General features: G+C 33.4%; 3 protein-coding genes across 6 annotated transcripts; 2 read left to right on the plus strand and 1 right to left on the minus strand.

Moving 5' to 3' along the window:
* Nucleotides 1-1,298: 1,298 nt before the first annotated feature.
* LOC140958503 (actin-related protein 2/3 complex subunit 5A) lies at nt 1,299-4,191 on the plus strand. 2 transcript variants are annotated; one of them, XM_073415961.1, is made up of 4 exons: nt 1,299-1,453; nt 1,537-1,609; nt 2,051-2,151; nt 3,650-4,191. In XM_073415961.1, the coding sequence occupies exons 1-4, from the start codon at nt 1,365-1,367 to the stop codon at nt 3,783-3,785; spliced, it is 399 nt and encodes a 132-aa protein (XP_073272062.1). In that variant the 5' UTR covers nt 1,299-1,364; the 3' UTR covers nt 3,786-4,191. The 2 variants fall into 2 exon arrangements, with proteins under 2 accessions (XP_073272062.1, XP_073272063.1); XM_073415962.1 differs by lacking the exon at nt 3,650-4,191 and adding an exon at nt 2,374-2,639.
* Nucleotides 4,192-7,212: 3,021 nt separating this feature from the next.
* On the plus strand, nt 7,213-9,543 carry LOC140960364 (transcription termination factor MTEF18, mitochondrial). The gene is given in 2 exon segments (XM_073418614.1): nt 7,213-8,936; nt 8,938-9,543. Coding segments are annotated over 2 exon segments (1,833 nt in total). The 5' UTR covers nt 7,213-7,287; the 3' UTR covers nt 9,122-9,543.
* Nucleotides 9,544-11,000: 1,457 nt separating this feature from the next.
* Nucleotides 11,001-12,871, minus strand: LOC140959675 (uncharacterized). Of its 3 annotated transcripts, none has more exons than XM_073417622.1 (4): nt 12,434-12,871; nt 11,641-11,787; nt 11,455-11,563; nt 11,001-11,374 (listed from the first exon to the last, which is right to left on the minus strand). In XM_073417622.1, exons 1-4 carry the CDS (start codon nt 12,842-12,844, stop codon nt 11,154-11,156), a joined length of 888 nt encoding a protein of 295 aa, XP_073273723.1. In that variant the 5' UTR covers nt 12,845-12,871; the 3' UTR covers nt 11,001-11,153. The 3 variants fall into 3 exon arrangements, with proteins under 3 accessions (XP_073273723.1, XP_073273724.1, XP_073273722.1); XM_073417623.1 differs by having other exon boundaries at nt 11,505-11,563; nt 11,629-11,787; XM_073417621.1 differs by having other exon boundaries at nt 11,629-11,787.
* Between the last annotated feature and the right edge of the window lie 6,711 nt (nt 12,872-19,582).

Consider the following 19,582-nt stretch of genomic DNA (forward strand, 5'->3'; position numbering starts at 1 on the left):
AGGTTTGTCCAATTTATTTTCCCCTTAATAATATTATTTTAAAAAAAAACAAAACACAATAAATCACAATCAAAATGTTAACTTTGAATTAAAAAAATTATTTTAACGGCTACAAATGAATTGAATCGAGCTGAGTTTTTCGTGTTAATTTAAAAAATATCTGATTTATATTTAAAAAAATATCAAATTCGAACATATTTGAAAATGTTGAAACTTTTTTAAAGTCAAATTCAATCAAAAAATACATTGTTTGGAAGTTTGCATACTATTCACAATATTTAGAGTCGATTTTTGACTCGTTTATTTTTTTGGGTTATATGGATTGATACTCCACTTGTATTATATGAACAACTGATGAGTATCAAGAGATTGATCAATCAAATTATCAAATATCTTGATATTTAAATTTTGTAAAAAAAAAAAGTAATTTTGAATCCAATACTTGAAATATGAAAATGGCGAAAATATATATCAAATTCAGAGGAAGAATATTTTTGGGTGTCTTTTATTCTATAGATGTTGATTTGGGTGAGCTAGTTACAATTTAATTTAAATTGAATAAAAAATAATGAAAAAAATTAATCTAATTTTATTTTATTCTATAGCCGATCAATCGAAAAGTAGTATGACATTTTAATTTGCACAAAAATTCTTGTGAGACGGTCTCACGTGTTAATTTTGTGAAACGAGTATTCTATATGAGTCATCCACGAAAAAGTATTACTTTTTATGTCAAATATATTAATTTTTATTTTAAATATGGACATGATTGATCCGTCTCACGAATAAAGATCCGTGAGACCGTTTAATGAAAGACCTACTCTTTAATTTGAATGAAATATTGAATAATTTTTTATTCAATTTAAATTAAATTACTATAAGAAGTTATTTTTTAGAGAAAAACTTGTGTGAGACGGATCTCTTATTTGGTTCATCCATGAAAAGTATTATTTTTTATGCTAAGAGTATTGTTTTTTATTGTGAATATCGGTAGAGTTGACCCGTCTCACAGATAAAGATTCGTGAAACCGTCTCACAAAGAGTAGGCCTCATCCCTACCCATATTCACAATAAAAAGTAATACGCTTAGCATAAAAAGTAATACTTTTTCATGGATGACCCAAATAAGAAATACGTCTCACAAATATGACCCGTGAGACCGTCTCACACAAGTTTTTGCCTCCCAACAAAAACCTACTCTATTTTTTATTCAATTTAAATTAAATTACTACAAGAGGATATTTATTTAATTATAGGGGCAATTTAATTACTCTGTTTTAATTTTATTAATTAATAATTAATAGCTGAGAAATGTTGTTTGCTGCGATTTCGCTTCATTTGCTCTGTTGTGTTGAGAATAAGAAATGGCGGAATTTGTGGAAGCAGATAACACGGAAGCCATCATCACCAGAATCGAGCACAAGTCTCGCAAAATCGAAAGCTTACTCAAACAGTAGTATTTGATTCTACCTACTTTCTTACAGATTATTGGGTCTTTTTTGTGATTTTTTTTTTTGCTTTTTGCTGGAATTATAGGTATAAACCAGTGGAAGCTTTGAAGACAGCTCTCGAAGGGTCTCCTCCCAAGACCAAGGACGAGCGGTGTAAGGTTATACTTGAATGATTTCCTTTTATATTATCGAGTAGATGTGATTTTGTTGGGAATTGACAAATTGGTTTTGCTATTGTTCATCTTATGTGATATAAGATTCTTATGTAGTATATGTGAATTTATAGATTTAGTGATTTTTTGGCTGTGGGTTTTGGAATTATTGATTTTATATGATTTGACATTCTTACGTAGATGTGAATTTCTTTTAATAGTGCTGCTTTAGATGATTTTTCGAATACCAAGTTTGGGACTTCATTGAATATCTTCGATTCTTATTTCAATTAGTGCATACATAGTTTCATTTGATAATCTAAGATAGCTATAGATTAGCTGACATTATCACGTTTGATTTACGTGTTTGTGGTTGTTGGTCTTGTGTAGTTTGGGGGAAAGTGATATTGATTCTTCTTCTTCTTTTTTTCGTGTTAATTTCTTAAGTCTGCGAATTGGATAGTGGTGCATCGGGCGATAATGGCAATAAAAGATGTGGATAACTTGTTCTCTTCTCTCGATCCTGAGTACTATGACATTCTAATGAAGTAAGTCATTCTCCCTTTTCTTCGCTCTGTTGGCCTTTTCTGTAATTGTTTTTCAGACATTGATGCTTTGTGACCTTATAAATTTTTTTGAATAGTGATTTTCTTGATGACTGATGCTATGATGAATTGGTATAAAATTTTCATTCTAAATTTCTGGGTTGCTATGTTAGGAATTATTACAGGACAGTTTCAGAAAATGCTCTGGATTTATTTCAATTGTAGATTTGCCTGGGAGTATCTTGTCTTGAGGATTTATGGGCTGTTTGGTTCATATGGAAATAGAATAAGACCTTATACTTGGAGAGTATGCTATGATGTATGATTTTGTTGCTCTGGAATCGTACAAATTTGATACTGCAGCATTTCTATCACTTAGCAATTGTCTCTTCGGAAAAAAATAACTCTTTAACTAGAAATCACATTACTTTTTGAATTAATTTTTTTGATCTCAATAACAAACTTAACTGGAGGATATTTGAATATATTTGTGGTAGTTGCCCTGACAATAAAAAAAATATTTAATTTGTAGTAGAGAGACAATGCGACAGTGAGGACTCCTAACTTTTGTGCTGAATAGACTGATGAATGCATGCTAGATGCTACGGTAACAAGTTTTTATGGCCGTGTGTCATTTGGCCTTCAAATATTTGTGTAAGAAAGTAGATATCTAGGTTAGACGATGTTTTTTACATTTGAAATTCCCAACAGAAAATTTTATGACTGTAATCTGGTTTATGTCGAACAGATATTGTTGAACTTTCACGTCACCTAGGGCCGGAATTGCATCACGAAAATCGAAAGGCCTAAAAATCTATAAAATTTGTGTAAAACTAAAACGCCAAGTCAAAATGCTGGATGACTTCATATTAACTGCTTATATCTGGATGAGTTTATATTATCTTCTACCTTTCTTATATCTGATAAATTAATGAAACTGATGAATAAAGTTTTAATTATATCCATGCTCAATTGCTAACAGGTTTTTTCGTGTAAAGAGATTGGAGGTTTTCTCTCTCCAAATCTTTTACAATTCTTATTCGTTTGTTACATAACTTAAAAACACTGCTAATCTGTAAAACAGAACGAAAATTATTCTTGAAAAGAGAGTCATTATTCCTTTACGAGTTGATAATTGAAAGGCAGAAATTGGCTATTACTCATCGAGGTAGTGGAGCTGACACATATAATTTATTTTTACAACTAAGGAACTGTGATTTTGTTGCCAGTACGTTTACAGAATGTAAGTAGAGGTCCCAAACGCCATTGAAGGGCTGGGCAGGTGTATGTTATAATATCGAATCTTGGTAGTGCTAGTTTTCCACTTCTTCCAATCAATATACACCTGATCAGTGGTCTTGACTTCATGGCAGATGATATTGATATCTTTTTTGTGTTACATCTCAATAATGTGCAATTGTTGCCGTTGTTTTATTTTAGTTGCTATATACCATTATTTTTTTGGTTGGGATATGAGAGAAACCTGCAATATTTTTTATAGATATTTATATCGAGGTTTGTCCACCGGAGATCGACCCACCTGCGATCAATGCTTAAGAATTCACGAAAAACTGACGGAGAGAGCTGGTCTGGGATGCATTTTGCGATCTCTCGCTGACAAAGTAAACACTGTTTAGACGCCAAATACCCTGATGTCGGTTGACATGTATTTAACGCACAAAAACTGTTCACTTTGAATTTAAATCTTCTGTTGTCACGAGTTTGTGATCATTTTCACTCTTGACATAATCTTCACTTGATGTTAACTCTATTGTGGCGTCATACTAACAAAGCTATTTTGAGTAGTTTGTGGTTTTAGCAGACACACACCAATTAGGTTAGAATGTATCTCAACTTGTAATACAAAGTGCTGAGGCATGTGTGTATTTGTTACTTATAACAATTTCAATCATATATTATATCGACTTGGTAAGTGATAAAAATTAAGGGTCAATTACACCATGTTTTTGCCACGCAAGTTGAAGCAGGTGTGACGGGTAACAGTTTAAATACATTGAGATAGTAATGGAAAATTTTCTCTGACGGATGGATAACCGAAAAATAAGACAAAAGCTGATTTAGTGATATGATAAACATGCCTTCAAAATGACCTCTCGTCCGAGAACTTGTATAGAAAAATATTTCCCTCTATGCAACAATTCTTTCATATAAACATGCCCTCAAAAAGATCTCTTTATTTTCGGTGTGTTTCCTCCGATGCTTAAGTTAATCCGAATAGCAAACTTAGGAGTTTGAATATTATAGGTTTTTCTTTTATTATTAATTTTTTAAAAAAAAATTAAAATAGCGTATATAGACATGTCAAAACGGGCTGGCGGGGCGGGCCAGCCCGCAACCCGCCATTAGGCGGGGCGGGGCGGGCCTCTAAATGATCAACCCAGCCCAACCCATCTTGGGCCGCGGGTTAGGCGGGCCGACCCGCTTATTTTTTTTAAGAAAAAAATGATAAACATTATCGCAGTAAACATAGAAGAAAAATATATTTCAGTCAAATAGTTTCATAAAATACTTAAAAATATTGAAAAAAGAAATTAAGAAATCATACAACATAATCCATAAAAAGTAAAGTGTTTAAACCAAACATGAAGATCGAGACATGGAAGAGAACATAAAGTCGAGGAAAGAGACGGTTGTAAATTTTAAAAAATATTATGTCTTCAGCAATACACATAATTAGAAAATATTATATCTTCAACAATACACATAATTAAAAAATATCATGTCTTCAACAATACACATAGTCCACAAAATTTCACTGCAACTCGTCGGACTTCAAACGAAACCGCTCTTGGGTTCACAAACAACTTTTATGCTTAAAAATTATTTTGAGATTCATGAATAAAATTTACAAGAATTTCTTCCCTTTTGTTTTCTTTATGTATATTTGTAAATTTCTCTCTTTTTATTTTCTTTATATATATCTGTTCTAAGAGTAAATTATCAATATATTTGTTCTAAGACATGAAGGCAAATGAAACTTATTCCAATTTTTATATAAAATTTAAAAATATAAAATTTTATCTTAATTTGGCGGGCCAGCCCGCCCCGTTTGGGCTCGACCCGTCTTGACCCGCAACCCAAACGGGCTCAACCCATTTGGCCCGCCTCCAAACGGGCTGCTATTTTATCAATCCAACCCGTTCAATTTTTATAGCGGGGCGGGCCGGCCGACGGGCCTAACCCAATTTGACAAGTATAAGCGTATATGATAACGTTTTGCAGTAATAGTGTTTTGCAGTAATATTGCAAAACGCCACCATTTGTGGCGGACCCAGCAAATATTGTAGAGTCCAGTTGCGGCTGCATCTTTTTAAGCACATTGCAGCATCAGCTGTAGGTATAAGCGGACATTGTAGGTTCAATAATTTCAGCGAAATTTGCTGAAATATTTACTATAAATAAAGTGAATGAAGAGTAAAATAATCACACAAAAAAAGAAAAAAAAACAAGTATTTGTCAATACAAGAACAAGTATTTGTTATACGAAAAGTGAAGATTGAATTTTTATTTCGTACATATATTAAATTTTATATTATTTTTTTAATTTATGCTTAATAACTTTTAAATTTTTATTTTTTATGTATTATTTCATTTCTTATTAGAATATTTTGTACTAACTTATTGTTTCGACAACTTATTTCAAAATGACAAAAAATCGAAGTCCAAAAGATTCTAGTGTTTTCTACTTACAAGCAACACATATGTCATCAACGGTTTGATGATATTCGAAGAGTTAAGAGATCAGAAAATATAGTTTGAATGTTATATGTTAGAAATTATTTACACAATTGTATTATTGTATACTTAAATTATATGAGATTTTATGAGGTTTTACGATGTGGTTTTCGAGTGTTTGACAATCATTTGATTACTGGTCTTGTTGAACGACAGGAAAGTGAGACACATATATTTCATTTTAGATGTGGTGAATCAACTGTGACGTTACAAGATGTTTCGATAATTTGGGTTCTAACAATTAATGGTGACATTGTGACTGGAATAGATGTTTCACATATAGTTGGTCAGTGACAACATATATGTCTCGACTTGTTGGGATTTGCATAATCATCATTGCATTTTAAAGGTAGTAATTTGTCTATGACTGCACTACACGATCACTGCATTTCTATCTTTTGGAAGAAGAAATTTCGGATACAGGAAAAATTTAAATAAACTGACAGAAAATTTTTGGATTGAAGAAGTGCAAGGAAGAAAGAAATATGAGACTAGTAATTTTAAAAATTGTAAAGGTTTTGAATATAACAAATAAACTAAGAATAGATTATTTATATATGAATAATGCATTTCGTTTCGGGTATCACGCTGCTGCTTTAAGCGGCTTTTGCAGTGTCCACTATTGCCCATGGCGTTTTGTAGTATTCCTGCAAAACACCGCCAGCTACACTATTTTTTAAATTACATTTTTTTAAAAATTATTAATTAAAACCCAAATATAATTGTGTTCATGTAAGTAATGAGTGAATGAATTAAAGTTCAAACAATATTTGGTATTTATAAAGTCGAAAGAATGTACCTTGTATGGTAAGAATTCTAGCATGACAAGAACTCTAGTATGAAAATATTTTCAGTAGGGTAAGTTACCATGAATATTAGATTTTGTTGATCTTTCGTTATCTCATAAATTCAAATACCATATCATTGCCCTTTGTCATTCTTTTCTTATCATGGAAGATTTGTTCAAAAAATTTATACAAATATGACTTTATTCATCTTTGTTCAGATATCTATCCGAGTCAGAGAGCTTTTAATCCGGAAGCTCGATAACCCTATGCTCATCTATTTAATAACAGTGTGCACGGATGTCTAACAGAAATATCCCCGATCGTATAGAAAACTGAGTCAGACCATGTATAAATTGGGTCTTCTACATTGGTCCTAATTGTATTTAATACGGACCCGTTACTTTGATTAACGGGCTACAAAACTCGGATCCGAGAACTTGATAAATTATAATCAAATTAATTATAAATTTGTAGTTAATATGCAAAATAAGCGACTAAACAAATTTTGCTGGCAGAGCAATTCTCTTATTTTAAGTTTTGGGACAAAATTTCTCTGTCCCCAACCTCTAGTATTCAAAGCAATGACTGACTGACTATGCTCCTCCGGCTCGCCACCGCCACCGCCACCATCGCCGCCACGACCACCGTTTTCTCCGTCTTCACCATTACAGTGTCTCGCCACTTCTCCACCACCTCGACGCTGCCGAAACCCTTCTCAAATTTCCCATGGAGGCACAGGTCTAAAGTCATTCAAGAAGCACAAACAGCCCTCATCGACTACCTGCACACAACTCGCTCCATGCCCTTCGTCTACGCGGAGAATATAGCCACTAGTTCCCCTCATTCTCTCTGTAAAATTGTCTCCAAAATTCCCTTTTCACCTTCTACTTTCTCGAAGACATTTCAGCGTTTCCTCAGGTACCATCCTGTTAATGAGCTTGAGCTTTTCTTGGAAAGTATTGGCTTAAATGTTGATGAAAATGGAAATCCTCTGTCTTGTATGCTTGCTAAGAACTTCTTTCTTTCTGATTGTAAGCAATTTGATTCTGCCTGTGCTCTTGCGGGGATTGGTTTTCCTTGGTGTAAACTTGGTTTGTTGTGTAGAGAGGAATGCTTGATCTTGGATTTCGATAAATGTGTTTTGAAAAGGAGGTTTAATGATATTAAAGATGGTTATGGGCTTAGTAGTGTTAATGTGATTGGTATTTGCTTGGTGTGGCCTCGAGTTTTGTCTGGTGAGATGGATGACTTGTTGAAGGATATGAAAATTGCGTTTGTGGATTACGGTCTAGCTGGTTCTGTGGAGGATACCGTGGATGCTATGCTCGAGGTTTGCAGAAAAATTCGGGTGATGTATGACATGTGTTGTGAATTTGGAAATGTTGGTGAGTTGATAGGGAAGAGTAAAAGGGTTCTTGTTGATTACTCAGAAGAGGCTTTGGTAAGAAAGATAGAATATTTTTGTAAACTGAATGTTAGGAAGAATGAAATTGGGCTCTTTCTTCTCTCTAGAAGTGAAATTTTCAGTTTTGATACGGAGAAGCAGTTGATTTCGGTGAAGGGATTTTTGGAGCACTTTGGATTGATAGGAAAGGACTTGACATCTCTTGAGCAGAAGTATCCTCATGTTTTTGGTAGGAATAAAATAGCGAATCTGCCCAATGTCATGAGGTCATTAGATCTTGGGGAGTGGTTCTTTGAGAAAATGAAAAATGGGGATCATTCTTTGTTTAGTACCTACACTCTTCGCCATTCGGAAGAGGGCTTGGACGAGATCTATGAAAACAACTTGATAAAAATACAAGCTAAAAGAACGCACTTCCACTCAATGGGTAAGCTGAATTTCCTTCATAGCATAGGGTTTGGAGAGAATAAGTTTGCGGTAAAAGCCTTTGTTCAATTAAACAGCAGCGGCAGCCAACTTCAGCAACGGTTTAATTATCTTCTTAACTGTGGAATCGAATATTCTAGCCTTTGTGCAATGTTGAGGCACGCTAATATTCTTAACCAGCAAGAAACAGTTCTTAAACAAAAGCTTGATTTCCTTTGCAAAGATATGGGATCCTCTTTTCAGTATCTCGATGTTTTCCCGGGATATCTGTGTTACGACTTAGAGAAAAGAATCAGACCAAGATATGAATTACATAAGTGGCTTGTGGAAGAGGGCTTTTGTGAAAAAGATTATTCCATATCGACCATAGTAGCCACGAGTGAGAAAACATTTCATGCTCGAATTTCTCGTATCTGCAGCGACAAAGTTTCTAAAGAGCTCATTAATCAGAGATTGCAAGCAACCTGCCTCTGGAATTCAGTCCCTTAAAGCCACTGTCTTGATGACATATTGCTGCCAGGCACACAATTTTGTTCATATTGCTTGGAGTATGTCTAACCACAGACGTCCAAGTACAGTTGGAAGCCAAGTTAGTTGAAAATGTTTTGGTTGATTTGGTTCATAAATCTGGGTTTTTCCATATTGTCACGAGCTATGTTCGTGGGTAAGGTGTTTGAGTTGTGTAATATGCCTGAATCATCCGTCTTCATCTTCTTTGGCAGCCTGCACTTGCAGCCATGATGCTGGTGGCTTGGTGCACTCTTAAGTTTAGAGGCTGCACTGTAAATAGTAAGGGGTAGTCTGTTAGATTTTGCTTCCTGTTAATGTAAGATAGCTCCGCACTTCCGTGCTAGTAATATACGTTGATTATGTTAAAAATGATTTTAAAGTACAGTATATCCAACACTAATCTTTATGAACGATTGATCCGCATGTCTTGCTTCGAATTTCAGATGAATGCTGATAAAAATGAAGTCCTCTTGCCCCTTCTCCCCCACAAAAAAGTATGGATCTTTTGCCCGTTCAGTAGATTTCTACCCATTGGATCAACCATCGTTTGTACCTGTTACAGTCAACATATGGGTGTTTCCTTTTAATCTTCCTGTGTTTTACAAGTTTGGATACTTCTTAAAATACCGTGATTAGGGGGATAGGCATTCCGGTTCGGCTAATTGATACCCAGATCCGACCAGACCGGACCGGATAGGGGATTACCCAATCCAGTTGGTTCTTATTCCAAAAAAATATGGTTCAGGTACCACTTACCAGATGTTGAATTGTCCAGTTGACCTTATCGGCTACCCAACTAAGGGAGTGTTTATAAAAAAAAATATATGTTGTTTTAGAAGTGATTAATTTTAGAAGTGGAGAAAATCAAATATGGGTAGTATTTGAAAATAAAAGTAAAAAGTTGAAAATTAGAAGTTGACAATGTTTGATAAATAAGTTATTTTAATAGTAATTTGTACCAAAATAACTTTTCTAGAAGTGGATTCAATATCCCACCAATTTTTAGATTTCATTTAAATTAAGTCAGAAACTAACACAACATAAAACTGATTTTTTTAGTTCAAAACTATGAATCAATTTTCTAGCGAGACAGGCACTCCCTAGTTGACAAGGGGATTGATATTTTGGTTGGTAAAACTAATATTTTTGGCATGAAAATGATACTTTTTTATGGGTCATGTAGGATAGGAGATCTATCTCGCAAAATTAATCTGTAAAACGATTTCATATGAGTTTTTGTGTTGATATTTACGCTTCAAAAATTTATTCTTATACTTGACTTTTAACATTTATCGTGTTATGTAATAAAATTACATCAACTTAGACTTTTTCTATTTCATTTCATTGATTCATTTTTTATTTGGATGGTTTTAAGGTTTTAATTTCGTCGATCTTCTTTTGCTTTTCTTGAACAATTAGCATCTAAATTTAGAGCTTGTTGATGAAATTGATCAAATAAGAAAATTAACAACGCCAAAGTTATTGAAGAAAATTTATATAAAGATTGTTGAAAATTCTCTCATTAATGGTAATTATTTTCTCCTAGTAGATTTCTTTTAATTTTTGTTTCTTGCTTCTCTGGAATAATTTCTTGCTATTGAAATTTGAGATAACTCATGTGAGACGGTCTCACGGGTCAAGTTTGTGAAACGGATATTCCATATGGGTCATCCAAGAAAAATTGTTACTTTTATATCAAATATATTAATTTTTATTGTAAATATGGACATGATTGATACGTCTCACGAATAAAGATCCTTGAGACCGTCTTATGAAAGACTTACTCTTGAAATTTAACCTATAGTGTTGAGATTTTTCTGAAATTTTTAACTTGAAAGGTTATGGTAATAAAATCTTCTAACTATTAAAATATCTGCCTTTTTACATTTGAGTCCATACTCTACACTCCATGGATTTGATTTTGAAAAACATTAATCGGTGAAGAATAAAAATTTGAATACAACATATTGTCCGAGGGCCCAATTTTTAAATTCAATTTATGTCAAGAAATTCTGAAATCAGGTAAATGAATAACAGATTGTCCTAAATTAAAATCAATCGAAGTCCAAATTACAATAACTATTTTCAAATTCAAAACCTTTTATCCAAAAAGGGAATGCCTATTCATAGTTTTCCTCGAAACCATCGGATTCTTTGTTCAACAAGATGTACTTCAAGCCAACTTGACCTTCGGGTAAACCAGTAAAGTCTCCAGCTTTGAATGACTCGTTTTCATCTAAAAAGATCGGTCTACGCAAGTGCGAATACGCGCAATAATCAACTTCGCATACAATATCCACGTCCTCGACGAATTTGGTAACCGCGCATCCAACTCCTTCGCCTGAGAGCAAATGTGGTGATCAATAAATTTGCAGAGGTGGGAGGGCATACAAATGTACCTAGCTATTTGCAGTGTTTTACCATGAGTCACAAGCAACAAGTTCTCTGAATGATATTTATCAGCAAGAGACCTGATGACATGAAGATATCGAGCCCTGGCGACTCCTACCGGCTCTTCCCATTTTGGTAGCTGCACTTTAAAAATGAAATCATTTTGAGCACAAGACGAAACAAAAATGCGCGTAAAATCGTTACCTCCTCATAGACCTGTTCGACACTATGATCAACTGTGCCAGTGGGTAAAGCTGATTCACACTTTGAGATTTCGAAACTAAACATTTCATCATTGGGAGCAACATTTCGTCGAATGGCTATGTGATTAAACATCTCGCACAGCCCGTATTCTATAGAGACCTGGAGAATATTTTCGCAAAGAATCAAGAGCCATGCTCGAGAACAGATTGCTACGAGCCATAGAGGGCCGGCGAAGGAAATGATGCGAAGCATTTTCGAGTCATCCGAATAGATTAGCAAAGCACTAAACTCAACATTTGTTGACAAGAAACTATCAATGCTAAAACAAATTTCAATACCCTTTTTCACAACTTTGATAAACAATCCTAAACTGGAAATGCCTCAATATCAAAATATTATTTTGATGGTTTTGAAAAGTCCTCCAAGAAAATACTCCCATTCGGAATCAAGACGCTTCTCAAGAAAAACAATCCACGTGAAGAATTACACTACATGATCAAATGAAAACTTGTCTGTTGATCGTAAATTTACATCGTGAAGGACCCACAAATTTGATCGAATGCGCGGCTTGTAAAGAAACTAGAAATAAAATTTGTCTTTCTGATCCAATTTTTTTTTTTTTTTTGGGAAAAAAATCGAGGCTGGTCCAATGGGAGAATCGATCTGCTGGTAATAGAACATAATAGATTTGCTTTGTTCTATGGAACTTGCAACTAAACCTCCATGACAAAAGACAAAAATTCACAGCAGACACCTAACTCCAATGGTTTCACAACAAAAGAAATTAGCTCGATCGGCTTCTAACCTTGATTTTGGAGGTACCATTTACAGCGTCAATGGAGTCTCTGCTCTTATCGGTTACGGCCAACAGTCCAGAGACGACTCCGTTGGCGGTTTCCAGGCATCGGAGAAATGGGGAGACAAATACTCTATGAACCGGGAATCCAAGTTGACTCGGTATACTACAACCCGTGGAAAAGGCCCGATCCCTGCCGGAATCGTTAAGCGGCGGGTCCCAAGGCCGCGCCGCCGTCGTGATCCAGGCCGGGTCGGAGTTGTCTAGCCTGTCTGCATGCCGCATAACCACCACGTTTTGAAACAACTTAGGTGGTTTTGGGTTGCCTTCCATAGTCTCACGTGGAATTCTAGAGAGATAACGACGTCGTTTTTGGTGACAATTAACAAACAGCCTTCCGCCTATCCTCCATTTCTTCATTTTTTCGAAGACCGTGAGCAATTTGGAGTTCTCCTCCTATTTTTTATTTAATTACAAAAATACTCAAATTTTCATTCAATAAAAAACATCTTAAAAATTTATTGAACTCCATAAATTCAAATAACTGAATTCAAGTTCACAAGAGAATCTGTATCCAAGTACACAAAAACTTTCATATGATGTGATGTTCTCACGAATCAATTTTCATATTAAAGTTGCCGAAAACTAGTAATTCGGTGTAAAATAGGATCAACAGGTGCGCGAGGAGCAACGGTCGAGAGTTACATCCTATTGGTAGACACGAAGATTGACAAAATACAATATATCAAAACTATAAATATATGTATATCTTAATTCCCCGATTCTTGTTTTAATATAACCTACTTTATTCGATATTGATCTATAATTTGTTGTTATTGAAAATTAATAGATAATGTTTAAAAATTAGAACTATAATAAAAAAAATTAGAACTAAAAATGAAATTCAACCGATAATATATTTACTCTAAATAGTATTTTTTTGTATTATCTTTTATTCATTTATAGTAATGACTTAAAAACTTAATTTTTTTAAGTTAATTTAAATCAACCGATATTATAAATAGGAAAGCGATTCAACTTACATAGCAAAAATGATAATTTTGAAATCAATAAGAAAAAAACAATCTATTAGTCACAAAATTTCAATCATAAATCAAGTCTTAACGTTAGATAAAAAAAAATAATAAACAAGCAGTATTTATTTTTATAAACAAAATTATTAAATATGATTTTTTTAACATTGCAGAAATGTTGAAATTTGAATTAAATATAGTTTTTGGGTGTAATAAACTATACTATAGTTAAAAAATAGAAGTGCAGTTCTGGGGTAATATTATTTTAAGACATAGAGAAAACAATTAATTGAACTTTTGCTAGAAATTTAAAATTAAGTATAATTACTAAATTATGGATTGGAAATAACGCCACCCATAATATAGATATAAAATGAAAATTTTATTATGATTATTATAAGCATAAAAAATTAAAGGATATATGTTCATTCAGAAATAATTTATGGATTTATAATTTTTTTGATGAATGACATATGATCCCATGTTTGGAGTATATATGTCTATTTTGATGAAAGGAATTCATTTAAAAAAACAATTGAGTTTGTGTAGGATATTTAATCCAAGTATTTCTTATTGTTGTTTAGTATATCTTGAAAACCTGAAGTGACAAATGAAATCTACAATAAATTGAGAGTTGAGATAAGTGTTGAACACTTTTTCGTTAAGAATAATTTGTCTCGTCTTGATGCTTCAGTTTATGACAATCATCCTCCAAAATATAACAACTCCTCTTGCAAATGTAATAATTTATAAGAACAATAATCAGAAATGAAATGTGTTATCTTTTTAGTAGAAATGAATAGAAGATAGGCAATATGAGTGCAATGGTTTTCAGAAAAATTTGATGCAAAAATCTTTAATGGTAATCTTTGATCATGTGTGTGCGTGTGTGTGTAAGGACTTGTTGTTTCATTACTGATGTGTCCCTTCATTCAAAAGTCAGATGAAAACCTTCAAATGACACAGTTTGGATGCAAAGCATCATGAAAACTCTCAATTTTTCGTTAACAAGAGCCGTCATGCGCCTAGACGCTACTTTACAGAGGCATAGGCGCCTTCACCAAAGGTCTGGAAAAATTCCTGGTACAGAGGGGCTTACGTTGAGGCACCTCCTTTGTGGTCTGGATTGTTCCATCCTGCATTTGAGCTCCCTTTCCTAGCACCTCAACGTCTTTCTTGGCGTATGGAACAATCGAATGAGTTTATCTTTATTTTTTTTCTTAATTTCTATTCATTAAACTTTAAAATATTCCAACATTTTTATGTACAAGTAATTGATTTTTTTCCTTATTTTTTATGAATAAATAAAATCAGCTACCTTGATAAGGATGATAGTAATGGATTTTACGGAGAAAAAAAAGGCGAAACCCGAAAGGCAAAGGTGATAGCGTCAATTAAAAGTCATATCTAAAATATTATTTTTGGAGGATTCAAAATAATAAACATAACCTTTAGCATAAAGATGGTTATGGGCCTTGACTCTAAGGGATACGAGACTGAGATCTGACCCGATTGAAACGGATATGATATGAGGAAGAAAGTGTATTGATTCGGATAACGGATCTTCGGATTTTAATACTAATATATATGTGTGTATATGTATATATATTTATACAATGTACTTTATTTATTTTTTGTTATGACTTATGAGTACATTGATTAAAAAGTAGATATATAATGTAAATATCCATGCATGTAAATTAAGCACAATGACTAGTTTGTGGCTAGGGTGGGCTTGTTAAGTCACGCTCTTGGCATAGACTTAAGTTTTAACGTATCGGAATGGATATTTCGACAGATATCAAGTCTTAATGGACCCGACTCATATCGAACTCATTGTCATTTCAACTCTAGCGTACATGGTATATGCTAATTCAAGTGTCAAGTATACATAATTAGAAATGGTCCAATGGATGGCCCAAAGCTAACACTAATTAAGTAATCTAGAATTTATAATGAAATACGTTTATCTTTAAAAAAAATAAAAATTTATTTGAAAATTTTTAGTGGAGAAATGGTGAAAATGACAGCATACATAGTAAACTTCAATATTGCCTTTGTTGTCTCAACAACAAAAGGGAATATCTGTCAAACGTTGGCAACATGCCCACAAAGCATCTGGGAATCTGGCTCTAGCTATTTATTTTGATTTTTCTTATAAATTTATATACTTTTATAAATTGAATTAATCCAAAAGAAAAGAAAAATATTTCGACCCTCAATTAGAATTTTAATTTCAACTTCCACGTAAAAAAAAAATTTGTTCTAATGTTGGTTTGATATTCTCGGTAAGAAATTGATTGCGGAATTTTGTGCCTGATTTTTAGAAATTAAATTTTTTTTTTCTGAAATATCGACATAACGTCAAATTATTGCTGATACATCTAGCATCATGTTAGTATGACAATAGAAAAACTAAAGTACAAAATAAACCAATTTATTATATTAAGATATGTTTTTGACAAATCGAGCACCAAAATCCAATTTATGTCAATTTAAAAGACGAAAATCGTTAACGACATATAGAATTTTTATTTTTTTTAGGTTTACACAATTGATAAGAGTCAGTGTAGTAGAGCTAAAATATTAAACCACTTGAGTACCAANTATCAATTGAATCTTTGTATCCTTGGATTCCAATGTAGTCGAATTTAACTTTTGTGTTGCATTAATTAAATTATTTTCATTAAGATTGGATAGTTTTCTCGACATTTAGAGATGAACGTACAACAAAGATCAATTTTTTTCCTGCTATTATTTGTGAATATCCAAATATGTTCACAAAATATTATAAACACAACAATAATTTTCATTTTATAATTCATTTTCTCTGTGTTGCATTTGGATTGATGAATTTGAAATATATTTTTAGAGAAGTAAGCTCATATACTTTAAATTCATTGCTTGCATGTTTATATAGTGTTTTATGTTAATGATGATAAATTTCAAGTTAACTCAATAATGGAGACATTTAAAATTCATTCTATATTTTGTAACTAATGTATAAATAAGTAAGATATGAATTTAATATTTCATCTATTGTTTCATTGTTAACAATAAAACTATAATCGAAATCCATATATTTCAAATTCATCTATCTAAGGTTAAACAAAGATAATAGATTTGAGATTTCGATTTGAAATAAAAATTTCTCAAATCCATTGATCTAAAAATAGCCTAAAGATGCGGTGGATCAAAAAATTTGAAATGAAAGGAGTTTTAAACCCAATATTTAATTTTATTACACTTGTTTAGTAGGTATTTTGAATTTGATGAACTAGGATCGGAATTCCTCATTTAATTTTCATTTTTTTTTGGTGAAATTGTTTAATAATTGGTATAAATTATTTAAATTCTACTAAAATAAAGTTATTTGAAATCTATCTCTCGAACCATTATCTCAAATACTGATATAAACCTCCTTCAACACCATCTGAATTTTAAGAGAATTTGAATAAAAGTCGAATTTCTAGAACGAAATTGATACCCTTGGAGGTCGGTTTGGCCCAGATCAGCCCATTCTCGGTAGCCAAGATGGATGTAGGCCCAGTATTCATAAAGTTCAAGAAGGTCATCTTCATGACAGGGCCCGGTAGGAGGTCACTTCATTCACACGAAGCTGGTAGGAGGTTATCTCGGCCGACTTCCCATGTGTCCGTAACCTCGCCAATCAGGAGGTGGCCGACCTCCACCGCTGACCTCCTTGTCTGTGTTATCGTGTCGATTGGGAATGATTCGGCCGAGATCCCGAGACGAGCTCCAACATTATCCAGATCGTAGATGGGCTCCTGCCTAGGAGATATCCCACTCAGACATTAACGGGTAGATCGCAGAAATAAAACCCAAAAAGGTCAAGCCCGCGAAGATTTAATCTAATCTCGTCCAAGATTCTAAAAATCTAGACCTACAAAATCAGGACTTTATTATTATATCAGGTTTCATTCATGGTTTATGCATTCATATATTCACTCACTCTACGCACGTTATTCTCTCAATTTTCTATTATCTGACTTGAGCGTCGGAGGGACTACGCCGGAACAACCTTCTAGCCCCTTCTAACGTTCTTGTTTGTACTTCCAGATTTCGAATGTCCTATCCGAGTTCTCTAAGTGAAGATCCAACCTCCCAACTACCATCTCAGATTTCAGCAACATCAGAAATTATCTTACTCGAGAATTATTTTTTCTTTATTTTTTTGTTCTTCCATTTGTCCCATAATGATTCAATGGAAGAAGCTATACGTGCTAAATTCTTGTCACTAAGCAATGTCTTTCTTGTCTCCATTGAGGCCATGGTTTATGAACCTTGAGTCCCACCACCCACTTCAAAGATCCTCACACTTGGACAAAAGCAACACCAACCCCTTAATTAGAAACCCCCCATTGATTCGTCCACTTTCGCCACGTCGATATAAATCGAGCTCATGCTACACCGAGTGAAATACAATTATAAATCTCATAGATATTTAATTACAATATCAACTACACGCGATATGAGCCACATATAATTTTACATAAAACCCATTAAAAACAAATATCTGACAGACCATATGTAACGGTCATGGGTCATGGTATAGCATGAGCCTCGGTCCATACCCACGCACCATTACGCAGCCCATACCCACGCACCATTACGCATATGCGTAATGGTGCGTGGGTATGGGCCGAGACTCATGCTATACCATGGCCCATGACCATTACACCATAATATGCATATACTCGAGATTTATTTTGTTTCATACAAGATCGACTCGACCTATGTTTATATTTTTGAATTAATTAATGTAATAATGGCAGCATATGTTTTCATATGATGCTCATACATAGTTGGGAATGAAATAATCAGATTCCTCATTAGACGGCCCGAGGTGAAGGGAATCTATTATGTGAGCCCTTCTAATTTGTTTGTCCCATTGCTCATCATAGGATTCCATCGGACCTTTTGGGTATCAAATTAAATTAAATTGACAATACACTTAGATTTATGAGTAGGTCTCTTGTGAGACGGTCTCACGAATATTTATCTGTGAGACGGGTCAACCCTACCGATATTCACAATAAAAAATAATACTCTTAGCATAAAAGTAATAATTTTTCATGGATGACCCAAATAAGATATCCGTCTCATAAAATACGACCCGTGAGACCGTCTCACACAAGTTTTTGCCTGGATTATATTTCGTACAATTTCTTAGTAATTAATTTTTCTTATTTCTAAAAATTAACTTACCTACATAAAAATAAAATAACACTCAAGGGGAGGGGAGAGAACTATATAATTTTAGAGGGAAAAAAATTAGAAATACAAATTTAATGATTTTTCTTGTTAATAAAATGAGATCATTTCGATTTCAATTGGGAAATGATTTAAGTCTACAAAGCCATTATTGCATATTTGTCAAAGGATTAAATGATTTAGGGACCAACTGTACGTACATTATGAAATTCAACGTGATGTCGAGTCTCAGTTTGCACTTGATCAATCCCGACTATGTGAAAATAATAGTACTAATTTATGTAAACATTGCAAAATTTCGACCCGATTAATTCAAAATTATACCAATGATTTATTGGCATGGGATGTGTGAAATTATAATTATATATATAGAATATTTTTGACATACATACCTACATAAATATGCTATATGCGGATGGACGTATACGTATGAACTCCACATGTTCGAATCAAGCTCAAGATAACTTTGCTTCACTTGTTTTTTGTCCGAAATCTTAAGTAAATCTAAGGCTTTATGTATGCTCATGCCTTCGGTTATGATCAATCTCTTCTAGCTGCTGGCAAGTGACCAGCTTCGAATAACATGATGTTAAAACCTGAAATATCATGTCTGCACCATGGCAAAAAAAGGAATATAAGAGCAAAAGAAACCAAATTATTATACAAATACCTATATTCGACTGATTAAAAGACCAAAATCCAATATATGCCAGCTTACAAAATGAAAATGGTTTTTTTTTTTTTTTTTTTGAGAGGGATATTTTTTGAAATGACCAAAAACAGTTTCTTAATTGCAAAGATGGTGAAATATTAATTGTAAGAGATATATTTGATTGAGATTTAGATCCAACTAAACCCAAAAAAACTAGCTCAAGGGGTGATGATTTTT

This window comes from Primulina huaijiensis, chromosome 15 (genome assembly GCF_012295235.1).
Source record: "Primulina huaijiensis isolate GDHJ02 chromosome 15, ASM1229523v2, whole genome shotgun sequence".
NCBI classification, from domain to species: domain Eukaryota; kingdom Viridiplantae; phylum Streptophyta; class Magnoliopsida; order Lamiales; family Gesneriaceae; genus Primulina; species Primulina huaijiensis.